Source organism: Pipra filicauda, unplaced genomic scaffold (genome assembly GCF_003945595.2).
Source record: "Pipra filicauda isolate LSUMZ 115617 unplaced genomic scaffold, ASM394559v2 scaffold71_size5581439_pilon, whole genome shotgun sequence".
Classification (NCBI taxonomy): Eukaryota; Metazoa; Chordata; class Aves; order Passeriformes; family Pipridae; genus Pipra; species Pipra filicauda.
In genome coordinates this window covers 1645381-1662319 of record NW_024104887.1, presented here as the reverse complement: position 1 = coordinate 1662319, position 16939 = coordinate 1645381, and the positions used below count along the sequence as shown (strand labels likewise).

At 59.8% G+C, this 16939-nt stretch overlaps 3 protein-coding genes across 3 annotated transcripts in view; 2 read left to right on the top strand and 1 right to left on the bottom strand.

Annotated features, from left to right (window-relative positions):
• Nucleotides 1-7749, top strand: part of STX1A (syntaxin 1A) — a 66191-nt gene extending 58442 nt beyond the window's left edge. Inside the window, exons 7-10 of the mRNA XM_039389271.1 lie at nucleotides 1841-1914; nucleotides 2167-2304; nucleotides 3829-3939; nucleotides 4596-7749. Coding sequence (XP_039245205.1) covers nucleotides 1841-1914; nucleotides 2167-2304; nucleotides 3829-3939; nucleotides 4596-4673 — 401 coding nt within the window. The 3' untranslated portion in view covers nucleotides 4674-7749. The remainder of the gene's footprint in view (nucleotides 1-1840; nucleotides 1915-2166; nucleotides 2305-3828; nucleotides 3940-4595) is intronic.
• Nucleotides 7750-8034: 285 nt separating this feature from the next.
• Nucleotides 8035-13902, bottom strand: BUD23 (BUD23 rRNA methyltransferase and ribosome maturation factor). The gene is made up of 12 exons (XM_027734451.2): nucleotides 13530-13902; nucleotides 13386-13423; nucleotides 13031-13126; nucleotides 12765-12847; nucleotides 12574-12670; nucleotides 11407-11503; nucleotides 11075-11125; nucleotides 10488-10573; nucleotides 10232-10277; nucleotides 9621-9679; nucleotides 8548-8637; nucleotides 8035-8424 (listed from the first exon to the last, which is right to left on the bottom strand). Exons 1-12 carry the CDS (start codon nucleotides 13575-13577, stop codon nucleotides 8370-8372), a joined length of 846 nt encoding a protein of 281 aa, XP_027590252.1. The 5' UTR covers nucleotides 13578-13902; the 3' UTR covers nucleotides 8035-8369.
• On the top strand, nucleotides 13551-16246 carry DNAJC30 (DnaJ heat shock protein family (Hsp40) member C30). The gene has a single exon (XM_027734454.2). The coding sequence runs from the start codon at nucleotides 13849-13851 to the stop codon at nucleotides 14473-14475; it is 627 nt and encodes a 208-aa protein (XP_027590255.1). The 5' UTR covers nucleotides 13551-13848; the 3' UTR covers nucleotides 14476-16246.
• The last annotated feature ends 693 nt before the right edge of the window (nucleotides 16247-16939 follow it).

The window sequence follows — 16939 nt, the reverse complement described above, 5'->3', positions numbered from 1 at the left end:
GGCAGCAGCCTCCATGGGAAACCCTCTGGGGTCCTGCAGGTTGGTGATGTGGTTCTATGGCAGGTGCTGTGCTGGACAGTGTGGGTGATGTGCAGCCTCTGGGCCCTGTGCTTTGGCTGAGCATTAAAGCAAGTTCTTCCTGACCAGCCATGGCCCTTGGCCAGGCTGGCACTGCCTGGCTGGGTGTTAATCCATGTGATGTCTTTGCTCTCGTCCTTCACCTCGACGCAGCTGTTACCAGCCTTGTGCTCTGCATTAGGGGAATGAGGCAGTGAGGAGGTGGTGAAAGACAGGAAGGGAACATGTATCCTGCATCCTGTCCCACCTCTGCCCATGAGAGACGTGGCATCCCCTGGAGCTGAGCCCACCACTTTCCCTCAGGGCTGTCTCCAGGGCCTGCACTGGGCAGAGCGAGTAGCCCACCTGGCTCCTTGTCTCGGGCAGTGACTGCTCAGAGCTGGGCACATCAACAGGAGGGTTTGTAAATTTGTGCTACTTGAGCCCTTGTTCTCCCTTCCTGAAAGCAAGGCAGTGTCAGCCCAGAGTGAGGAGCCAACAGGTAGGAAGGGCTGGCAAGGAGGTGTCGTGGGTCACCCTTGGTGGTAGTGATGCTCTGTCACCCCAAAACGTGTAATGGTGGCTGGAAACTGGCTGTGGATCCTTCCCGGAGCTGGGGAAGGTGGGGAGGGTGACTGATCCTGAGATTCTGAGATCCTGAGAGCCCTGAGCATACAATGGCAGAGCTCAGCCCTCATGTGCAGCTCTGAGCTCCCACGGGGCACAGACGGGGCTCAGGTTGTTCTTGTGACACAAAACAGCGGCTTCTCAGGGGTTTGGGGGCATGAACAGGTCGTAACTGTCAAGACCAGCCTCACACAGGAGGCTCCCTGTGCCTGTGGATCTGTGCCATTCCTCCACCCTGAGGTGCCCTGGACTCATCTTGGAGGATGCTGTTGTCCCTTTCAGCATGACTGGCTGCAGGCAGCGTGGTGCAGGGGAGCACTGCACCAGACCCCAGCCCTGCCCTGCTGGTTTTGGGTTCATTGGGCTTGGTGAAGTCACTTCATGAGCTCCTCCTGCCCAACTGCCCCATTTGCTCCTCATCGCACTGGTGAGGGGTCACCTGCCCTCTCTGCAGGTGACCTGCTCACCTGCCCATCCCACTGGGCAGTCCCAGTGCCTTGCCCAGCATCTCCATCTGTTCAGGTGTAATTCCACATGTCCCATGTGGCTGTTAGCCTGAGGAACACACCGCAGTTGATGTGGGGATCAGTGCCATCCATGGAGTGATCAGCATCTCTGCGCTGTAGCAGTGTGGATGGAGCATGTCTGTGGGGATGAATTGCTCCTGTAGGAGCCATGGAGGTCCCATCCCAGGGACACAAAGGGCTGTGCCACAGGGGGAAGGACAGCAGCAGGGCCAAAACTTGGGCAGCCCAGCTGAGCCTGTTGTCCTCGTGGCCTCGAACTGGCCTAGGATGGGGTTTGCCAAGAGCATCCCTGCTTGTGGCTTGCTGCTCTCCATCCTTCCTCCTTCACAGCCACCAGCTGGATGCTGCTGGCTGCCCAGCAGGAATGAGCAGCATGACCAGAACGAACAGATGGGCTTTCCTGGGTGAGCTGAGCCAAGCTGGCAGCTCAGTCCCCTTAAAAAGAGGGGTGTCAAAGCTGAGCAGTGAGAGGGCAGCCCCTTGATCTGCCCGGTGCGCTCTTAGGGCTGGAAGCTTTGCTCCATTGCACTCATGGGAGATGCCATGGGACCAGCAGAGCCCTGTGGTGGGACTATGGGACTCCTGCTGGGGACAGAAGACTCCCCCTGACCCATGTTGTGTCATTGCAGCTGGCAGGACCACCACCAGCGAGGAGCTGGAGGACATGCTGGAGAGCGGCAACCCGGCCATCTTCTCCTCCGGGGTAAGCATGGGCTGCAGCTGAGCCAGCCCCATTATCCCAGGGGATGGGCTGGTGGATGTGCTACCACAGTGGCTACAGTACTGGAGGGGGCCCTAGGGGCTCGGGTGTGGCCTGAGGATGCTGTTGGAGCAGAGCCTGCATCCTGGCTTTCTGCTGCAGACTACCTGGCTGGAGTTGTTGGAAGGGCTCTGGAGCTCCTTCTCGTCCCTCTGGGACTCGACACGGTGCTCAACGGCCTTGTCTCCTTTGCAGATCATCATGGATTCAAACATCACCAAGCAGGCACTGAATGAGATCGAGACACGGCACAGCGAGATCATCAAACTGGAGAACAGCATCCGAGAGCTGCACGACATGTTCATGGACATGGCCATGCTGGTGGAGAGCCAGGTACGGAGGTGCTGCGGCCCAGGGGCCGCTCACCTGGGGGAGCTGGAGGGTGATGGGGGTCCCTGTGGTGGGTGGGGAGGTTGGGGGACAGTGGTCCCTTTCCTGGGTGGGTGCTGAAAGGAAAAACCACATCTAGGACCAACATGGCTCCCAGTGGGGCTGAGCTGGGCTCCCCAGGGCTGGAGCCACCCGCCCTGCACCCCACAGCTGGGGGTGCTGCGTGCCTGGGGTGGGGGGTTTGGTGATGGGCTCTGGAGGAGGGCAGTGGGTGGCTGCCACGCAGGGGGAGATTTCTCCATCTCCCCTGAGCATCGGGCCCAGATGGGTGAGCTCGAGGTGCTGCCAGCCCACGGCACATGGCCCTTCAGCCGGGCACGTGCTCCGGTGTCTGTGCTCACCCCCCTTCTTGCCCACCATGCTGCCACGGCCTGAGGAGACGTCAGTGGCAGGTAAAGGCCCACTGGCTGAGCCCCGTGGTGCTGCATGCTCTGCTCTGCATGGCTGCTCCTGCATGACAGATGTGTGGGGTTTGTGGTTCCTTGCCCTGCTCTAAGGGCTGGTCAGTGCCAGCACCCTGCCTTGCCCTGTGGGGTGAGAGGCTCCGAGCTGCCAGCACTGGGAGCAGAGGGATGCCAGGCTGGCAGCAGGGCTGGCAGCTGTCCTCTGCCCCAGGAATAGCACAGGTGGAAAGGAAAGCAGCACCTTTAGGCAAGGCAAGGAACAGCTGGTGGAATCAGTGCTTGGGGGGTAACAGCACAGCAACCCTGGGCTTCAAAAGGCTTGTCCTCCCCATGCTGTCCAGCATTAGGTTGAGAAACGGGCATTGCAGACCTGCTGGCCATGAGCCCCCAGCTCTGCGGCTCCAGTTACCTCCATGCCATGCAGGAGGGCACTGGGCTTTGAGCCACTGGCCCCTGCCAGCCCTGTCCAACTGCTGCAGGACTTGGCTGCTTCCCTGCACAGTCAGGATGGGGTCAAAGGAGGTGGACAGGCTGGGGGAGCTCACCCCAGCCCATGTCCCCGCGTCCGCAGGAGCCCACACCTCCAGCCCGTCCCTGCAGTAGGGAGCACAGCAGCGCTTGTGTGGATTGGAGTGGTGGTCCCTGCATGCACGTGGTTTCGTGAGCATCCCGTGTGGCACTGCTGGGGATGTCCTTGCTCTCTGCCGAGCCTCTGGTTTCTGCAGCATGCGGCGCGGTGTCCATGTAGACCCTGTTGTGGCTTTGGTGTCACCTGAGATATTGGACAGGGTGGCCACCAGGCCAGGACCGGGCTGGGAACCGCCTCGGCCCTCTCCCTTGCTTGTGTCCCTGCTGGGATGTGCACAGAGGTCCTCTGGGACAGGGCACGCCGTCCAGAGCTCCCACCCCAGAGCACCCAGAGCCTGCAGGCAGCTGACAGTCGCTCTCTCCACGCAGGGCTGCCGGGCAGGGCAGTGCCCACCCGGTGCCGGGGAGCAGCGGAGCAGGAAGGAGCTCACGCCGGCACACGCGCGGGCGCGTGGGCTGTGTCCTCGCTCTGCAGGGAGAGATGATTGACCGCATCGAGTACAACGTGGAGCACTCGGTGGACTACGTGGAGAGGGCTGTGTCTGACACCAAAAAAGCGGTGAAGTACCAGAGCAAAGCCAGACGGGTGAGTCACGGCTCTGTCTGGGGCCCGTCCGCCCCTGCCTGCACTGTTGACACCTCTGTCCCGGGGGCAGGGCTCTGCTGGCAGCCTGCCTGCCCCTCTGCCTGCCCCGGGCAGGGTGGCACAGCCTCGCAAGTGCCTGGGCACTGCGTTACCCCACACCACTGTCTGCAGCCCATGGCCTGCGGGTGGCACGGCTGAGGCAGAGCTCCCAGGACAGGCTGCATGAAAGATGACAATGAGCCATGGGGCAGACCTGCTGCCTGGGGAGAGGAAAAGGGACAGGGTGGATCCCCTGGGCCAGGCCTCCTGTGAGAGCCATACCCCTTGCCAAAAAAAAATAGATAAAAGGCGTGGTCCAGCTCAGACACAGCACAGTGCCAGCTGCCTGTCCCGCTCCCAACACGGTCCTGTATCAGCACAGGAACCCAGGGGCCACCAGCTCAGTTTGGCCAGCCCAGGGCTGAAGCAGGAGTTGGGGTGCTCATGCCTACCCAGGGCAGCCAGGACCCCTCTGGCTCCCAAGATGCTTCTCAGAGCCCACCAGGGGCAAAGCAGAACAAGGGCAGACTGCAACCTCAGCTCTTGGGTGCATCCTGCCCCAACACTCACCATCCCCTCTCCCCTCTCTCCCTGCTGCCACTGGGACACCTGAGCAGAAGAAGATCATGATCATAATCTGCTGCGTGATCCTGGGCATCGTCATCGCCTCCACCTTCGGCGGCATTTTCGGCTAAACTCACCCCACGGGACTGTTTGTGTGCGATGGACGGAGCCGCGCGTGCCATGGGGCTGCAGCCACACGGAGCGACCCACGCAGCCCCGGAGCCTCCCAGCAGCATTTCAGTTTCTAATGCATGGTTGTTTGTGACGCTGTGTGTGCGGTGCGGTGCGTCTGTGTGGAGGGAGCGCCGGCCCCGGGGCGCAGGCGGGGGGCGGGGGACGGTGATGGGCACGAGGGGGACCCTGGAGTGGGGAACCCGAGCTCTCATCACTGCTCCACCCCGGGGGCTGGCTGGGACCAGGTGGGGACAGAGGCGCCCTTGGGACGCTGCTGCTCCTCCTGTGCTGGGCAGTCTGTGTTAGAGACAGCTGAGGATGAGGAGGGACAGGAGGCAGGTGTTAAGGGGTCTTCGGGAGTGCAGTGCCCAGTCAACCTCCCCAGCTTCCTCATCACCTCTAGCCAGAGCTCTCATGTCTGTCAGCCGCGTCTGTGCTTGCAAACACCTTCCCTTGGGCTGCTTCTCTCCGGGGTCCTTCCCCAGGGGTGTGCTCTGCCTGGCCCTACCTGTCCTGTGGCTGTGCCTGGCTCTGGGGCTCCGTCCCTGTCACTCCACCAGTGGCAGGGCTGTCCCCTCCCCAGGAGAGCCCTCGCTCTGGTGCAGGTGCCAGGGGCTGGATGTGCTGCTGTGGGCGGTGGGTGCCTGATGGAGCAGTGTGGGATAAGCAGCTGCTGCTTGGGGCCATCACAGTTGCCTGGGGACAGGGACAGGCCATGTAGGGACCTGTGCTGCACCTGGTTGCTGGCCTGGCAGGGCAGGATGGCACAGGTAGTTTATGGCCAAGTGAGTTTTACTGTCCGCTCGCCGTGCACCGGCGCCTCATCGTTCTGCTCTCAGCCCTGGCACACAGTGGTCCTGGTTCCTGCTGCCCCAAGGCCTGGGCTTTGTTGCTGGGATATGGGGCTGGCACTGATGCCCACAGCCCCTGGCAGCATCTGCCTGCTCCATTCTGGCTTCTCCACAGAGGCCAGGGGTTGGAGGCAGTTGGGCTCTCTCCTGTTGTGGTCCCAGGAGAAGCCCTTGCTGCATCCACCCTCCCCTGCAAGCGAGGGGTAGCAGCCTTCCTCCTCCTATCCAACCAGCTCCTGAGCAGGCCAGTGCCTGACTGCCTCTTTGCCACCTCCTGGCACCCCCCTGCCCCTGGCACAGTGCCCTTCTGCTCAGCCATCCCATGAGGCACCTGCCCTCACCGGGGTGCTGTGGGAGCACCTCTGCCATGCCCAGGAGATGGATGCAGCTGCTGTGGGGTCCTGCTGGCAGCTCAGAGGGGTCCTGTGCTGCCACTGCCCATTTCCCTGGGGCCAGGGACAGGGCTCTGCCCTCACCTTCCTCCGGAGAGCCCAGGGCTCCAGCTGGCCCGTGCACATGCCAAAGCACCCCAGAGGAGCCCCGAGCAGGGGAGGCACTTGGGGCCAGGCTCACTGCCATGCACTGGGACAGGGCTGAGCCCAGGTGCTGGTAGCAGAAAAGGGGCACTTGACGGCAGCCAATATTCCAACCACAGGCAGTGTCACCTCCCTGCTCCCACCAGGGTCAGGGCAGGGCTGCTCCAGCAGCTGGCGGGGTGCTGCGGCTCAGGCACTGGTTGTGTGGTGCCCATGGGTGCGGGGGGAAGGCAGTGGCTGTAACCACACAGCACTGCATCCCCCAGGGCCAGCCCTGCCCAGCAGCAGCCCTGACATGGCTCCTTCCCTGCCACTGTCACCCGAGGTCCCACTGTACAGCCCCCGGTTGCATCCAGCCGCCCTTGGGAAGCGAGTCCAGCCTGGTTCCCCACACTGCACAGCCCAAGCCCCTTGGGGTGCGGCCACGGGAACATCCAAGGCCAGAGCCCCCTTTCACGGTCCTGCACCAATGGATGTGAGCTCCAGCACTGCAGCCTGCGTGGGCCGAAGGGCTTGGGGCACCGGGGCCGCGCAGGCAGGGGCAGGAGGGAGGCACGGGCAAGGTCCCTGCTCTGGGGGGACGTGTCTGGCTGCAGGCAAGGGACCTGGAGGCGATGCCGAGTGCCCGTGCTCCTGCCCCCGTGCAGCTCCCTGCCACAGCTGCCTGTGCTCGCTCTGCCGGGCCAGCGAGAGCCTCAGGCCCCTCCTCCGGGAAGCAATAACACTGGGCAGGCAGGAAAATCCTCCTCGCAGGCTCCCGCCGTGCAGCTATGCCCACTGCTAGCACAAGGTGACTTTTTTTTTTCTTCCAAGCAGCGGCTTTTGTGGCACATGCTCACCTGACATCAGGGCTGTGGCACCCCCGTCAAGGCACAAGAGGAATTCTGGTCCTTGCTCCTTCCTTGTTGGCACCACCACTGCCAGCAGCCCCTCAGCAGCAGGAGCCGGGCGGGGGCAGTCTGGGCCGCTGGCACTTTGCTGGGATCCTGCAGGCCGTGGCACAGCCAGGCTCCGAGGCGAGGGAGGCGAGGAGCAGGCTGCCACTGCTGCCCCACAGGCAGGCTCACACTGTCCTCGCTGTGAGGGGAGGGTGTTTTGGTGCAATAATTACCCCTGCACTACGGGAAGCCCCGTCCAGTTCCTTTTTACCTACCTGTTGTTGCATGTACAGACCAAATCACCAAGTGTGGTTGTGCTTTGGGAAGACATTTCACTTTTTTCTTTCCAACCTCCCAACCTCCGCCCGCTTGTCCTTTGGGTTCCACCACCTCTGTTCCAAGTGCCACCTGCCCTCCCCGCGCCGGGAGCGTGTCGATGCAGTATTCCACGAGCAGTGTGGGGCACGCACAGCTTGCACTCGAACTGGGGATTGGTTTTTTTTGTAATTAATGTACTTGAAGGCTTTCCGAGCCCCCCGTGGAGTTGTACTGTTGCTGTACTGTGAGCTAAGTGTCCTTGTTTTCTATGTGGATCTTGACCCTGGCTTGCTCTGTCTCACTGGGCTGGATGACACTGTATGTTGCCTCTTTTCTCCTTCCCCCTTTTCCCTCCCTGCTAGCCTCCCTTTCTTCTCCCAGAGCTTTGGGTGCAAAACAGCTTCCCATTTTGTGGAATTTTTATGTAGAATAAACATTTGTAACTGTAAAGCTCTGGCTGGCACCTCTCTGTTTCAGGGGAAGGGAAGAGGTGACGGGGTACAGCCAGCCCCAGTACTCTGGGAGCATTAAAGCAAACAGGATGCCAAGCACCCTCGGGAGCAATGCCCCCAGGAATAACACTTCTGCCAGGAGGAAGCTTTGCCCTCATGGGATCCACAGCTTTACAGTACCTGACTCCCTACCTGCAGACAGAGAGGAAGCTGGCAGGGAACTAGGTGCCATATTCCCACCTCAGTACTCCCCAGCACGGAAGCAGGACACAGGAGACCAGCAAACACCTCCAACTCGTTGACTCTTTAGTGAGGAGGCTGGATATCATGTCCTGGCTGACCTGGAGCTCAGCTGGCTTGCTGCACTCAGGAAGGTGACAGCATTGCAGACACCAAGTGGCCAGAGCACCGTCTGCCACTCCCACCTTCAGCAGGCAAGAAGGGCTGGAAGCTTTGCAGTTGGCTGTTGGGCAGCACCTGAGCCAGTTTACACCATCAAGAGCCACAATGACCTGTCCCAGCAAGTCCCAGGCATGGGGTGCCCACCTGTGCCATCCACAGGAGGCTCGCTGGAGGCACCCACATGTCACCTTCCACAGCAGCGGCGTCCAGAGCAATTCAGAAGCGAGGGCGGCGCTTCCGACCCGTGTATTTCGTGTCTGCTCGCACCTCCCTGTGGGGAAAAGCAGGGAGCAGCTCAGCACCACCCACAGGTCACCTGGGGGGGAAGGGAGAGGGGTTGGGGCAGGAGTTTGGACAGGTGACAGCAGGCCAGACCAGCCTCGGCTGAACTCACTTGCCCTGCCGTCGTCTACGCTCCTTCTTCTCCAGGATCCAGTCCCGGCTTTTCTTCACAGACTTGCCCTTGATGTTTTTGAACCGTGTCCTACGGAGAAAGCAGACAGCAGCTGGAGAGGAACTGAGCTGTGGGGGCACAGTTCTCTGCCCCAGAGGATTGTCACCCAGAACTGGGTCACAAAAGCAACGAGTTCCCCTCCCACCAGCCTTGGATGAGAAGCTCAGACAGCTCTGGGGCAGATGCCAAATGGTCCAGCTCCAGAAAGCTGGGGAAGAAGGTTGCTTCCAGCCCAGGCTCTGAGCTGAGGGACATTGACCCTTTACAGACTGCAGCAGGCCCCCTGTGCCATACCTGACACACCAGCAGCACACTGGGCTCCGGGATCTTGGGGGATTACGGACTCAAGCACAACCACCTTCCCCTTGCCTGCCCTACTCCAAACAAGAAGGGAAAGTCTCTGGCTTCCCAAAAATTTCCCAGTTCTGCTACTGCCCTCCAAGACGAGGTACCCCTCAGACTAAGTGAGCAGAGAACAGCAGTGTAAGAGGTAGGAAAACATGGCAGCCACAAGCTCCTGGCAACCACGACGACTTTCCTCTGGTTTTTATTCTCTGTCTCTCCCACTGGCTGCAAGAGGGGCTCCTCCCTGCACCACTGCCATGGGAGGAGACCTGGACAGCAGGAGAAACCCCTCAGGCCACAGCTAAGCAGAGCCAAGCAAAGAACTGGACAGCAGGAAAAAGGGAACACCAGGATTCAGGCAAGGCAGCCTGCCTCCATGCTTGGCATCACCATCCCTGTAAATATTCCCACTTCCACACCACTGGTCCCAGCTGGAGAGCCCAGTGCTGGACAGAAAGCACCGACAGCCCCATGGCAGAGCCCTCCAAACTAACCAGTTCTGTTCCCTGTGTCTGGGCCCTTGGGGAAGATAAAGCAGTGCCCACCTGGGCTGCCAAAGGTTCTCCCAGTCCCTCCCCTCCCACACGGCAGCACTGTGGTCCCCAGTAAAACCCAGCTTTTCCCACTCCTTGCTGAGGAAAACCTGCAGCTTCACCCCCACACAATACCTCTCATTGGTGAACTTTGCCTGCTGCAGCTCTTCATCAGCACACTCTGTACCAAGGCCCTGGAAAGCAAAACTAGGAAGTTGTGCTCTCCTCTGGAGCAGACACAGCTGACAGCCATACCATGGGAATTAAGGGGAACACAGGGATTTGCAAGGGGAGGGAGTGGAGCAGGAACAAACTGGTCTTCCAGAAATTGTACCAAAGAAAGCACAAGTCAGGGGAATAGTTTTAAGCTGAAAGAGGGCAGGGCTAGATTGGATACTGGGAAGAAATTCTTCCCTGTGAGGGTGGGGAGGCCCTGGCACAGGTTGCCCAGAGCTGTGGCTGCCCCATCCCTGGGAGTGTCCAAGGCCAGGTTGGATGGGGCTTGGAGCAACCTGGGATAGTGGAAGGTGTCCCTGTCCATGGCAGAGGGGTGGAACGAGCTGAAGTCCCTCCCAAGCCAAACCATTCCATGATTCTGTGAGAGAAGGACTTGGTGACTGGCAGCAAATGTATACATGAAGTCACATCTGCCCACACAGAGCTACCTGGCTCCCACTCTGCCCACAGCTCTTCCACATCACCCAGCAGCCAGGACAGCAGCTCTGCTGCCTCCTGGAGCTCCTCACCTTTGGTAACGTGCCAGATGCACCCACAAAGAGACAAAGGAAGAACCTGAAAGAACAAGAATAAAGAGCATGAAGGTGGGATTCAGCATGTGGGTCTCAGTCCCAAGCAAGACTGGGACGGTTTGTAAGAGAATCAGATTTAAGCTGTAACCTCTGTCTAGGACTCTATCATAAAAGAACAGCTTGAGGAAAAAAGAAAAATCACTGCTAAACCCAAGCCTCAGCCCAACCACACCCACAGAGACCCAGGACTCACTTCTTGGCTTTGGCACTGTTGGGGTAATCGACCACCATTCCCCCAGTAAATCCAGCTCTCATGGCTTGGGCTGTGATGAGCTCCAGCTAGAAAGAGAAGCACATGCAAAAATTAATTAGCAGTGATCCCCCAGGAATGCCCAGGATACCTCTGGGAGGACCACAGCTGACTGTGCATCCCCAAGATGCATCCAGACACCAGTTCCCTGCCTTTGTTTGGTTCTCCCTGCTCCTCAGTCTACCCTGGGTTAACTCTCTTGGAAAGGGATACTGGGCTGGATTTTCCAGCCCTGGGGAGTTACAGTGCAGTGCTGGTGACTATAGCCCAGACACACAGAAGAAAATCCAGGACAGCAGATTCAGATGGTGTTCCACCACTTTCTTTGATTTTAAGGCTCAGCCAAAGAAAATCTACCAAGCAACAGAAATTGCACAGGGTATTCTCCTTACAGGTTATTTCTTTGAGCTCTCGAGGAGCCTTCCAGCTGGCAGGAAGGACAGAGACACAGAGCTGATGTGGAGGAACATGATGCACTCAGAGCCCCAAACAGCACCCACACCCCTTCCCTGCTGACTGATGGCCTGTACCTGCTCTGAGTTCTCGGGGTACAGCTGCAGCACAGCTCGGGATCCTCGGGCCTACAGGAAATAAAGCTGGTCACAAACCTGTGTCAGTGCAGACAACCCCTCTGGTTACCCCATCTCTGCCCCAGACACGAGCTCCCACCTCCCCAAAACCTCCGTGGCAAGGCTCCCAGAGCCAGTGAGCCATGAGGGATCACAAAAGGCAGTGGGTGCTCCTGCCAGTCCTGCCTCAGAGCAGCATTTACTTAAAACACCTGACTTAAAATATCTTGCTAAAAGGCATGAGCAAGGAGGCAAGAGCAGGAGAGGCCTGGCAGGGAGAGTGTGGCACTTACCAGGGCAGTGTAAAGAGTGGAGAAGAATCTGTAGAGGCGTTTGGGGGGGCTGTGTGATTTCTTGTCAGCGTTACAGAGCCACTGCACTGCGGAAATACTGAGGAGCAAAACAAGACCCCCCCCAGGACACTGAGTCATCAGTTCCTTCCCAGAGCCTGTCACCTCCCTTTGAGCTGAATTCCAGCATCAAGCATGTGCTGGGCCTCAGGGAAATTATTTTATTTCCTTCATGTAGCTTTGCCTTCTGTTTTGCAGTTACACAAACCCCTCTGGAGACTCACTACGCCAAATCCCAAAAAGGTGCAGTAGTTATTCAAGGCCAAAAGCATCCCAAAGCATCCCCTTTAAGCCAGGTGCTCAAATCTTAGGATCATGGAATGGTTTGGGTTGGTTGAGAGTAAGAGGTCATTCCAGACCCTGTCATGGGCAGGGACACCTTCCACCAGATCAGGTTGCTCCAAGCCCCGTCCAACCTGGCCTTGGACACTTCCAGGGATGGGGCAGCCACAGCTTCTCTGGGTAACCTGTGCCAGGGCCTCCCCACCCTCACAGGGAAGAATTCCTGCTGCATATGTCACCTCCATTTCCTCTCCTTCAGTTTGGACCCATCACTCCTTATCCTATCACTACAAACTCCTGATGATAAGTCAAGAGCTCAGCTGTGACCCTTGCCTGGCCAAGCAGGTTTTCCCAATGAGCAATCCCAACCAGAGCTTTTGGATCAGCAATGGACAGTCCCTGCTCCTTCCCAGCACCTTCCTGAGCTATTCTCTAAGCAGAAAAGTGCTTCTGTCCCCTCCATCCCAAAACCAACCATCAAACCCTTGATCCAGGGACTGACCTTGCTGAGCAATGCTACAGATACACTTTGTTCTCCTCCTTGGTGCAGGCCTCAGCCCTCCTGACAATATCCCCAATTTTATTTCCTTCAACAAAATTCCAAGCTCACCAGCACAAAAGGTGCTTGAGAAACAGCTGCCAGGAGCTGCTGCTTCTACCTCCAAAACCTTGGAGGTTTGCCCCCGAGTGATGGAGCCAAGTAGCACAGGGAGCAAAGAGCAGCTGACAAGGGCAGTGCTGCCCACCTGTGATGCACCAGACATGCACCACGTGTGCTGTGCAGTTCTGTGGAGCACCAGGAGAGATCAGTTATGGGCACAGACTCACCTGATACAGCCATCAAACATGCCAGGCCTGAAGGGAATGCCATGACCCACATCTGCCAGGAGCAGGTCTCCTTCCACCTCCCTCTCCACAGCCACATCTGCAGAGAACAGAGCACGGCTCAGGCAACCAGCTCCTGCCTTTGGGGACCTCTGAGGCGAGGTGGGTGTGCCAGGGGAGGAGGGTCTGCTCACCCAGCATGGCAGGGCTGATGTCCATGCCAATCCAGTAGTGCCCCTCCTCAGAGATGTAATCCCCGCTCAGCCCTGACCCGCAGCTGGAGGGAGGAGCAGGGAAAGCGCAGAGTTCACCGGGCTGGTCTGAGGGTGCTGCTGCCCAGACACAACGCTGCAGCAGCCTGTCCCTCTTCTTCAGCTCACAAGAGACACCCACCGCAACACACCCCTCCCACCCTCCCCCGGCCCCAGGCACTCGGTGTGTGCCACTGCACCGGGCTCACCCCACGTCCAGCAGGAGGCACGGCCGGTCCTCGGGCAGCCCCAGCAGCTCCACGGCGCGCTCCGACATCTGCGACTGGATCTCCACCACCCGAGAGCTGCGAGACAGGGAGAGAGCACGGGCGACAGGCGACGCCTCCTCGCACCCTCTCATGGTGCCCTCTCTCTCCCGTGCCCTCCCCTCCCACCCCGCCGATGCCTCACGGCAGGGCCGGGCCCCCCCCCGACCCCAGCAGGATCCAGGCCCGATTCTCCCCAGCCACGGTGCCCGCCCCATGACGAGACCCACATGACGAGACCCCCCTGCCCTGACCACCACGGGTCCCTGCCGGCACCGCAGACCCGGTCCCGCCGTACTTCTGCGTGTACTTGCGCGCCTCGGCCTCGTCGTAGAACTGCAACGAGAGAGCGGCGGGGGCGGTGAGGCCCAGAACCCCGGGAGGGACCCCGGAGGGAGCCCCGGAAGGGGTCCGGTTCCCTCCCTCCAGTCCCGCCGCTCACCAGCTCGGGCGGCCCGCGGTGCTCGGGCCGGCGCCCGCTGCCCGCCATGCTGCCGCCTCCGCGTGACGTCACTGCCGCGCGCCGCGACGCCGCCTGACGTCACCGCATCGTTGATCACTCCTCCGCGTGACGTCACCGCCTAGCTGGTCATGCATCTCCGTGACGTCATTGTATCGCTGCTCATCCCGCGTGACGTCACCGTCCCCGCCGGGCACGCCTCCGAGTGACATCACCGCCCCTGGCCGTGCCCCCCGTGACGTCAGTGCCGCGCGCCGCGGCGGGCACGATGGCGGCGGAGGGCGGGCGCTGAGAGGCCCCGATGGAGCCGGCGGCGCTCGGGCGGCTGCGGCGGCTCCTCCTCTCCGCGGCTCTGCCGCCGCCGCCGCCCTCCCGCTCCGCGCACACGGGCGGCTCCGGGGCCCCGCGGCCGCGCCGCGACCTCTACGAGGTGCTGGGCGTGCCGCGCACGGCCACGGCGGCGCAGATCAAGACGGCGTACTACGAGCAGTCGTTCCGCTACCACCCCGACCGCAACGCCGGCAGCGCGGCCGCCGCCGCGCGCTTCGCCGCCGTCAGCGAGGCCTACCGGGTGCTGGGCAGCGCCGCGCTCCGCCGCAAGTACGACCGCGGGCTGCTCAGCGCCGAGGAGCTGCGCGATGCCCCCCGGCCCGCGGGCCGCCCGCCCGACGCCAGCGCCGCCCCGCCGCCGCCCCGCGCCCCCGCCGCCCGCCCCGGGCCCGTCCCAACGCCCTTCAACTTCGACGCCTTCTACCGAGCGCACTACGGGGAGCAGCTGGAGCGGGAGCAGCTGCTGCGGGCGCGGCGGGAGCAGCTGCGGCTCCGCCGGGAGGAGGCCGCGGAGCAGGGGCGCGTCAGGGCTCTCTCCAACCTGTCGCTGGGGCTCATCTTTTTCATGGGCATTGCCATCATCTACGGCCTCAAGTGACGGCGGGGCGCCCCAGCTCCCCGGTCTCACCAGGGGGCTTGGCAGAGGGCTGGGGGTGCCCCCTGCACCTACAGTTGGCAAACACCGTGTGTCTGCTGTCGGGCCGTGACATTTCACTCTGCCGGTGTGACCTCTAGGGACGGTACATGACCAGTAGACTCCGTGGGCTGTGACCTGGCTCCTCTGCCACTGTGACCTTCAGACACAGAGTGCCCCTGGCCGGCACAGGATGTGGGATTGGTGTGACCTCTGGATACCCTCTGTGGGCTCTGCTCCACAGCCTGTGCTGTGCCACCAGCGTGACCTTGCAGAGGTGGTACGAGAGCCCCACGGGCTCTGATGTGCCCCCTCAGCCGATACCACCTGCAGACACAGGGCCTGCCAGGTAAACATGGCTCCTGGACGTTGGACCGGGCCGTGTCCCCTCTTTTGGCACAGCTGTGTGACCTTGGTGTGCCCCAGGTGCCTGTTGTGAGCTGCAGCAGAGATTAAAGGCTGTCAGAGGTGGTGTGTGCTGTGTGTGTTCAGGGCTGCGCTCACCCGTGCTCACGTGTGGCTCTGTGGTTTCTGCTAATCCCAGACCTGCCACCTCTGTGCTGTCACACCTGCTGGTACTACATCTCTGTGGGATTTTAGGAACGTTGATGTCCAAACTGCATCACTGCCCTTGTCTGACCCTGCTCAGGGTGGTGAGTACAGAAGTGTTGGCTTCAGACTTGGCCTGGAAGGATGAAACCTGGGTCTGTGGTGGCTCACGTCCTGGTCAGCATGTGACATTGTCTGGAAGTGCTCCCCAAAACACTTCCGTGTCTGAAGTTCTCTGTCCTGTCTAGGGCCTGCCAGGAACTTTGCACAAGCCCCTCCCTCCGAGGCCTTTGGGAGGGGTGCAGCTGGGAGCACCAAGTGCCATTAGCTGTGTTTTACACATATCTGAGCATCATTTGCACATGAGAGTACTTGCCTATTTAAATATTGAAGTGTTTTAAGAACTGAAGATCTCTCAGAAGCTTCTCTCTCTCCTTGTTGTGACGGTTTCACCTGTGCTGTGCTGCTGCTGCCTGGAGGGAGAGAAGCTTCACAGCAGTGACCTGAGTGTGCCAAAGACTTTGTGTGGGGTGTGCAGGAGCCCAGCCCTTGTTATCTTATAACCCAGAGCCTGGGTCACGTTTTGTCCCAGCACAAGAATGTTAAAAGCAAATTCCCTGTGTTTTCCACTGCGGGAGTTTGGAGTTCTGTGATCCTGATCAGAGCCTGAGGCAGTGTCACAGCAGGAAGCACCACGTCCTGCTGTCTAGGATTGCTCTCTGCCTGTTCTGGAGAGCCTTGTGCCACTTCCAGCCCGTGCTTGGAGTAAATTTAGCCCAGGGGCAGAGAGAGCTTTCTAGGGTCCTCTCGTGTTTGTCAGTCCATCCCTCTGTGTGGCATTACAGTGCTGAAGCATCAGTGTGGGAAAAGCAGGAGCCCAACGTTCACAAGTTACAGAGGGAAAGTCTCCAGAGTTGTGGCTCTGGCACATGCTGATGTGTTTTCATGCTCGTTGTCATGCTGTAAACCAAATCACTGGAAAGATCAGAGGTGGCTCTTCTGACAAAGTTTGTCAGAAAACATTCTTTTCCAGGCTGGAAAAGCTAGAGGTGTCCATGGGAAGCAGTGGGCACTAGGGAGCACCTCTCTAGCTCCTACCCAAACAGGTGGTTTGAGCAGTTCCTACTACTGGTTCTTCCTCAGGTCACCGTGATGTATCTTGAACATTAAAGGCATCCAGCCATAATTCTTTTGGTGGTTCTGGGTGGTAAATATTCCTTGCACTTGCTGGAAAACAGGGGTGGGGACAGGTGGATGTTTCACATCCTGACTGCAGCTGGTGAAGAAGAGGATGGGGAGCTGGTTCCTGTGCTGGGAAGGGTGGGCAGCCTGCAGTGAGTGGGGCAGGGTGACCTCCCTGGGGAAGCATGGCATGCAGGGTGCCCTAAAACTTCTCCCCAGTGTCACCTTTGCCCTGGTCAGGCCTGACTGCTCCTCTGCTCCAGGAAGGATTTCAGGAGCTTGGGCACAAAGTGGCTGGAGCTGGTCCAACCACACAGACACACACACACGGTTCTGCCCCTTCCTCTCCTTGTGTCAACACTCTCATTGCATTATTGTCGTTCCCCAGTTGTTTCCTTGGTGGAGAGGTGCAAGGAGCAACTGGATTTGATGGTGCTTCCCTTTAGCCAGGAGAGCACAGCCAGGGGTTCCAGGGAAATGCAGCAGGGCTGATGGTGACAGCAGTGTGTGGTGGCAGGGGCTGGGTGAGCTGCACAGGGTCAGAAGGTCAGCAGAGGGTGAAGCTCTGTAACTGCCTGTGGCCTTGGCTGTTGTCACACCTCAGGAACCAGGATGGATCCTTAAGGGTACTGAACCACGGAGGGTTGTTTCTGTGAGAGGCTGATTTCCTGCAGCTAGAGGCAAGGCAGCCATGGGT

Bases quoted from the DNA above. Each gene is read 5' to 3' on its own strand.
- BUD23 (XM_027734451.2), bottom strand. From the start codon at position 13,577: ATGGCGGGCAGCGGGCGCCGGCCCGAGCACCGCGGGCCGCCCGAGCTG. The intron at 12,848-13,030 runs GTGAGCCCGGTG...TCCTCCCTCCAG, and splicing joins TGCCTCCTGCTGGACGTGGG to CTGCGGGTCAGGGCTGAGCG. The intron at 11,504-12,573 runs GTGAGTCTGTGC...TTTGCTCCTCAG, and splicing joins ATGTTTGATGGCTGTATCAG to TATTTCCGCAGTGCAGTGGC.
- DNAJC30 (XM_027734454.2), top strand. From the start codon at position 13,849: ATGGAGCCGGCGGCGCTCGGGCGGCTGCGGCGGCTCCTCCTCTCCGCG.